This window comes from Stegastes partitus, unplaced genomic scaffold, assembly GCF_000690725.1.
Source record: "Stegastes partitus isolate 25-593 unplaced genomic scaffold, Stegastes_partitus-1.0.2 Scaffold480, whole genome shotgun sequence".
In the NCBI taxonomy this organism is placed as follows: Eukaryota; Metazoa; Chordata; class Actinopteri; family Pomacentridae; genus Stegastes; species Stegastes partitus.
In genome coordinates, this window is record NW_007578211.1 from 264053 (window position 1) to 271747 (window position 7695).

Consider the following 7695-nt stretch of genomic DNA (forward strand, 5'->3'; position numbering starts at 1 on the left):
AAAGAAATGCAAGCTAAAAAAAAAACTTGATTTTCTCCAGAGGGGGTTTAAATTTCAAAGCAAACCATACAAGATCAACAAAATAAATAGCTGTTCCCAACATTTTACATTTTTTCCAGGGTCCAAACACGCCCTCAGTAGTGAAGACACACACACTGTATAGTCAAACAAACTAAGTGAGAGTTTCCAGCTCTCCAGATAACACGAAAACTTTACAAAAGACAGCAAGGATGACAAGCAGAAGTATGAAAACCCCATGCCTATGTGAAGGCATAAACAGCCCATCACAAGGAATGTTTGATGAAATGTCAGCTGTGTTAAGGACACCTTCTGTTCTGACTCATAATGAATATCAAATAACCTCGCCTTTCTCCTTTTTTTTTTGGGCTCTGTGTGCACTCTGTACTCAGCAGGCTTATCAGCAAAGATCACAGCATTTAATTAATATTTGTTTGTGCTTGACGTCTATTCCCTGTGTCTTTTTATACTCCCACGTTCAATTAACACTCCTCTCCGTGTTAAATTAAGCTCAACCAATAAGAACAGTGTCATGTGTGAGAAAGGTAATCAAGCCTACTTTCCAGAAGCAGGTATCTCACACGGTGCATTTAATGGAAACGCTAAATGAGCCCTCACTGTGGACTAATGCTGCTCAAGTAGATAGTTGTGTGACATTACACACATGCGCGGATGAACACACACGCACACGCGCTAATGCTGAAATAGCTACTGTTCCATTACGCGACCGTCTGCTTCCGATTGCAGATGCTCGGAGCACATTTTCAGCTGTTGAATTTAACCACCCCTCTTCAGCGTGCTCAATTTGCTGCTGTCTGTCGCTCTACTTCTCTTCGCATTTCCGCCACCTTTTCAGCACTGTCTCACCTCTGTCACCGTCTCTCCCTTCTCCCTCACCCTTCGCCGCCTCTCTTTCGGCGCTATCATCCCGCTCTCTGCCTGCTTATCTTCCACACGCTCTCTTATTTCTCTCCCTCTCTGCACCACTTCATACCATCTTCAGCTCTGTGCAGTTGTGGTGTCATATAGATTCACAGCCGCGCAGCTAATTACTGAGACGAGAGCTCAAACATGTATTTCACTAGAAAGGGGGGGAAAAAAAGAGAAAAGAACTGAACTTCCTAAAGCTAAATTGAGCAGTAAGATGTCTCGTTCACAATACAAGGCTATAATGTCTATAAGACATGAATCATGTCATTTTTTATGTTAGTGTATAGGGCTCATTATACATTATGTATGAACTCCACATGAACAGCTGGGCTTTAGTGAGATCACAGAATCTGTGCTTCTTGGTGGAGGATTTCTGTTTTAGCTTGAGACGTGCAGACTGGATGAATAGAACCCCCACCACCACCACCAAGATGGAGTTCTGGACTATCCCTTTAATAGTAAATTAGACATCTCGGCTGCTATTTGTAGTTTAAGAACCTTCGTTAGCTCAGATTATATTTTGGGGGGTTGCAACATTCAAGGGTTGTTTTGTTGTAATCATCAGGGCCTCGATAGAATCAAAACTGATTTACTTGCTCTGTGTTCAACTGGGAAAAACTTTAAGACCAGTGTCATAAGTTGAACTATATGTGCAGGAAGTTGAACTGTAAATACATGTACATTTATAGTAGCTGCTGAAAATTTGACCTTCAAGCATTTCTTCCAATAAATATATTAATTTAAAAAGCATAATAAGCAAGGCGCTGCTTCTTCAGCCCACACAATGGGTCTGACAATAAAAATATGCCCTTATTAAAAAGAAAGGAAAAAAACAATGTTCTTAGATATATTTCGAGAACTACTTTGAAATTCTATAACTCTTTTCTGCTTGGATTACTTCTTTGTGATTCAGTATTCCATATTAGAAACTATTCTATAGGTGTTGTTTTATTGTGACAGATGACAACATATGGTTCAGAAAATATCCCCAGTTGACTTGTGCATTATACATTGTTTTGTTAATGTGTGCCTAAAGATGGGACTTTTCATGGCGACTACAGTTTGGTTTGGTTGTTTTTTACATTTCAACTCACCCATAATCATGGAGTATTTGCTCTACTTGTCCAATAATTTAGATTATTAATGGCTCACTGAGAAATAACAGAGAAAATCTCAGACTTTTATCTTATAGAGTTCTTGCGATATTTCAATGTGTGAAAAAACAAAATTTCATTTAAAAAAAAAAGTGTTGTGAAGCATTCGATAAATCAAGCTAAAAATTTACTCATATCTGTATAAATATCCATATTTTATACTTTAAATGGTCAACAGAAATTTTTCTAAAAATGTGATGATTTAAGATTAAATGACCCGTCGTATGTTTCTCAAAGCAGGCATTAATGTCAGAATATGGAGCCTCCTCAAGGTTCTATTCATCACATTGGACTGGGAACCAGTCTAACAAAAGGTCGAAACATTGCAGCATTCATTCATTAGCAAATACAAACAATTTCCAGTTCACTTTAGGTGCATGTTGTCAGACTGGACAAGAGGAGCACATAGATGGATCCCACACAAAGGTAGGACTGGTGTGCAGAATGCCGTGGAGCATTATACTGGTCTGCAATTCAATTCAACAGTAGGTGGCATTATGAGCTTTATTCCACAAATGAAGCTGCTGTTGAAAATCATGTGTCGACGCTGCCACAAAGTTTAGTGAAACCAACCCATTTTAACTTTGAGCCAATTACGTGCCAACATTAATGCTCTCTGGGATGACTAAAGTGGCGGCAGACACACATACACTTGATGAGTCCAAATGGAGCCTTTTACTTGAAATCTAATGCTTTAGTTGATTTTTTTTTTTTTTTGCCTTCCTACTTCCCAGGGGAGAGGAGGAGAGCAGAGGAGAGGAGAGGATAATGAAAAAATACTCATGGTAATCTGTAGAACACTTTTTCACAGTGCTGTATGTGGAAAACATATGCACTGCCTTCTGCCTACATTACTGAGGTTTTGCAAAGTGGCACACACTCCCGCACTTACACACTGAGACATGCTAATTAACGTTAAGATGATTGAAATCTTCAAAGAGTAGACATGTACAGGAGCCTGTGATTATAGCAGCTTTGCTTAGTAACCCCAAGCAAATTATATTTAACCCACAAAATCCAGTTCTGTCATGTTACTGCACCAAACCTACAACGTTAACTGGCAACATTCAGTCACATTCAAATGAATGAAATCCTCAGAGAACATGAATTCTCATGTGTACTGGTACCAAATGGTCATAAAAATGGACACCTTGATAAGTTATGATGCAATTTGTACAAATGAGGAAAACGCTAGATTATACTGAAACGTGGACTACAGATGCTGCAGACAGATGTGGTAGATTAAGGGGCGCTAAGCTTCCAGTGATCTGTGGCTCGATACTGACAACTGATTGAGTGGAAGAAACACAGTGTTAGGTCTGGCCATACTCAAGGAGCCCTGTGGAGGTTTCTAATAAACAAACATAAGGTAAGTTTACATTCAATATTACTCATCAAATGCATTTTGGGTATTGTAGGAGCCAAATTGAGCTTTGTGTTGATATGTTCTTTGTTGTTGGTGTGTGGATGTGAGTGGGAGAGGGAGAGAGTGCATGTGCATGTGTGAGCAGCCATGGGCGTGTTTAACTCCACCGAGAGGAGGCCGGACAGTCTGGCTCCACCTGACTGAGGAAGTTGAAGATGGAGCCCACGGGAGAAGGCTGAAGAACGAGCTGCCACAGCATCAGGTGTGGCTGAGGAAGGCAAACAGTTTTCTGACCATGTGGCTGCATCAATAAACTTGGTCTCTTTAAAGACTCTTTAATTTAAAGTGTTTTTATTTTTATTTTGACTTGTAATTTAACAAATAATAAATGTAGTAAATAGTCAGTGGGACCGAGTGGATCCACTTCTACTCATCATCATTCATCTGCATGTGTCAAGACTAAATCCGACCCAGCCTTCAGTAGTGGTCGAGCAGCAGACTAAAGGGGTTCGCTGAAATTGCCATTACAGGTATCATTGAGGTCTAACAAACCTCAAATGAAAAATGCATTTCCGTGTCACAAAGCATGTGCAAAGCAGATTCTTTTCAAAGTTTGAAACTTGCATTGTTATCCATAGCCTAATCCCCATCTACAAACATGTTTAAGTGCATATAAGAAAATCTGGCTGCTCCCTGTTGTGGTCATTTGTTGCCTATTTGCAGAGTTGTTTGTACTTTCAGCTAAAAATCTACACAGAATTAAGAGATGTTCATGAAAATAAATGAATAAACACTGTAATGTCACAAACAGGCAGTGATCTACTGAGCAGCTCATCAAAAACCTAAACCACCTTTTTATAGCATCACGAGTCCTCGCTAACTCAGGGTTTAGTGCTCAGGTCTTAGGCTGTAGATCCATACATCCATATTATATAGTATGCCAGAAAAACAATTTAGTAGGTCCTGATACATATTACGCTAAATGCAGTATGCCAAAAATACCAGGACGTCCTATTACATCCAGTCGGAGTTTAAATATGTAAGCCAGCATGGTTCTCTGGCCATTCTCACCCACGGTCCTCTGCGCAGTTACACCACCTACGTCGCAGTATCGCACATGAGTATAAACAAGCATGAGCCACCGAGAGCGCCGCATAACAGCTCGATTCACACTACAGACTGAGACAGTCGAGGCTATGGCACATTATTAATAGTAAGTAGTAAGTGTGTGCTTTGTGAGGGCAGCTATAGGACATGTTTAAAGTACATTGCTGCAGTTCCTGCCACATTACTACCACCTACAGATCACTGGAATAGTGTGACACCACTGGCAGGAAGGTGTATTACATCAGCTCTATGCCTTATGGATTTGCATTCACATCAGGTGTATGTGAATAACACAATCAAAACAGGAACCCACTCAAGGAAAATCAGCTCCAGAGCTAAAGGTATAAAACTCCATAGGTTACTTTAAAGTTTAGCATTGGTAGCTTCATTAAGTAGCTGTTTGGCTGCTGGGAAGGCCTAACTGTATTGCTTTAAGCTGACAATTCTCCTGTTTTCATACTGTGATTTTGATAGTGCTGAGTCAACTAAAATTCAGTGTTTATCTGTTTTTTGAGGCTGGTTCAGTTTCCTCTTCATGTTCCTTGAGAGGCCCTTTAAAGAGCAAAGGCTTTTCAGCAAAATCTAACCGTATAACCATTTCCTATCAAATTTCCCCCCACTATTTTAAAGGTCACAAATCCCATCATAAAAATTAAACATGTTTTAAATAATCTTCATGGGTATGACAAGCACAAATGGATCAGAGGAGAATCCAGGACAGCGCCACACACTGTATAATTGAACCAAATTGGCTGTGACAATCAAACCACACATTGCTATATAACCAAAGGATTTTTTTTGTGAGAATGAGAGAGGAGGGGCATAGACAGACACAGTGAACTGTAGAGACAGTGGAAAGTTAAGAGATAAATCTACACTGAGACAGCAGGCAGACTGGGAGACAGGCAGACAGAGAGAAAGAGAAGAAAGAGCTCTGTGATAACATTACACCCATGGACGTGAACATGACGATGAACTGTGTAGCGAGGTTCGAATCAAACTCGGTGGTTTTGTCTTTGATGTTCACCAGTCAAAGTCAGCAGGGACTGGAAGCAGCATTAGCTCCTTCAATCACCGCACACACACACACGAACACATATTCACCAGCAGCTGAAACCAAAAGTTGTAATTCCTAATAAAACACACTGAAATAAAGCAGGAACAGATTAGGCTCTGGTTAGGTTTCATTACAGCTATATTACGCTTCAAACATAAAGTGCATTTGTCTCTGTCTGCATTCTGCGGTGGCTGCATTAAACAACATTACACTTAATAAAATGCAGCCACTTTTCTCCGTTTAATTTAACCAGGCAGGTCAATTAAGAACACTTTCTCACACGAAATGAAAAGCTGCCCTGGGCAGAAAACTGCATCGTTCAGCCCTCGTGTTGCATTGGTGGAGATTGGTCAAAACCACAGAAACATATTGAAGTTTGGATTTTTCCTTTTTTTCTTTTTTTTTTTTGTACGAAGCAATCAATTTCTTCTGCACAGCTCAAGGTCACAGACAGAAATATGATAGATTCTCAGAGGATTACAACATAAGCAATATCAGACATACAGTGTATTGCATCGCATGCACACACCGGACACACAAACACTAAAAGCAAGGTCTGTTTACACATACTCACATCTCAGCACACCCTAATTCCAAATTATAAACACCGAAGTCCAAGGATACAGATGCTGTAAGCACACTTATGCCAGCCCGCTTTCTTAAACGGAATATTAGAGTAATGTAAAATGGGAGTGCGGTAAGAAGTAAAAATGTTTTACGAGACTGAGAAGTTATTGTAACAGCATTTACCTGGTGAGTGCCAGGGCCAGGGTTGGTGTTCATGGAGACTTTGAATCGATCCACTCTGGAAGAGATCAAAGCCATCTTTGGGAGGGATTTCACATTGGGATTGTAATGGCCCGGGCCTGATGAATGAACACACATGCATACACACACACACACGCACACGCACACACACACACACACACACAGACAGTGTGAGGCAAGCTACTAGGAAAGTGTAGTGAGGGACGCTTGCAGTTACTCTAAATTAAATGAAGATTCACTACACTGCCCCCAGAGAAATGCAGCAGGCGAAGCTACACCAACAAGGAAAAAGTAGAAGTCACTTTATCTAGTTTGAGTATTTTTATTTATTCACTGTACCTTACTCTTACTCATTTCCTGCCTATAGAAAATGAAAAACATAGAACTAACTAGCAGTAAGCTGTTGACAGGCTGCTAGCTGGTGCTGGCAGACTGGATTGTACACAATATCACCGTCATACTGAAGTTACTCTGTCTGGTGCGCATACACGTCTGTGTATAGTGCTGGCATCACTTACTGAGCCTAAGTTTTATTTCAGACCACATTAAAAGTTCTGTTGTGTTTGTTGCTTAGAAATGCTGAGGAGAATGCAGCTTGTGTGGACGCTGCCGCACTACTCCAGCAATAAAAAAAAAGCTTTGCTACTGAAAAGCTTTTTGATTCAGAAAACCACCACACAGCCGAGAAATCTAGTTAAACTAGTAAAGCTGCTACTTGTCATAACACTGCTGCCCAACACTGCGCACACATAACCCCATTATCAAATACACAATTTCATACTGAGGTGCATTAACAGTCAGGAAAGCCTGGCACATCTCCACAAAGTGGTGCAGACAAGCTACTGCCTTAGACACCCATTTGGACTCTATTGAACTGCACATTGCTGCTTGCAGCAAGTAAACCAAAGGGTCCAAGCATCAAATCCTACAATATTTTTCATGCTCGGACTACAAATTTCTATTGTTGTCTAGCACCTAATTTTCCCACAGGTATTTATTCAAGTTTTAAACTATTACAACCTGAAGAGTTCTATCTTTTTGGGAGGTTAAATTAAATTAACTCTCTGAACCCCAAGCAGTATCTATGTGTTTTATGTTCTTCCCACATTTGCACTCACTGTGGGCTCATGTTTCACTGCTATCAAAAGTCATGCAGCTCTGTGGAAACAGCATAATCATGGCTAGAAGTACAAAGAACTCTTTTTTTTCTGTTTAGTAACAGTAATAATGCCATAAATCATAAAAAAGTAGAGGAAAGTTGAATTTCTTTGCTTACTTTCCTTACTACTATTTTT

At 40.1% G+C, this 7695-nt stretch overlaps 1 protein-coding gene across 1 annotated transcript in view; it reads right to left on the reverse strand.

Moving 5' to 3' along the window:
• Positions 1–7695, reverse strand: part of stpg2 (sperm-tail PG-rich repeat containing 2) — a 62671-nt gene that overhangs the window by 4945 nt on the left and 50031 nt on the right. Inside the window, exon 12 of the mRNA XM_008286970.1 lies at positions 6383–6498. Coding sequence (XP_008285192.1) covers positions 6383–6498 — 116 coding nt within the window. The remainder of the gene's footprint in view (positions 1–6382; positions 6499–7695) is intronic.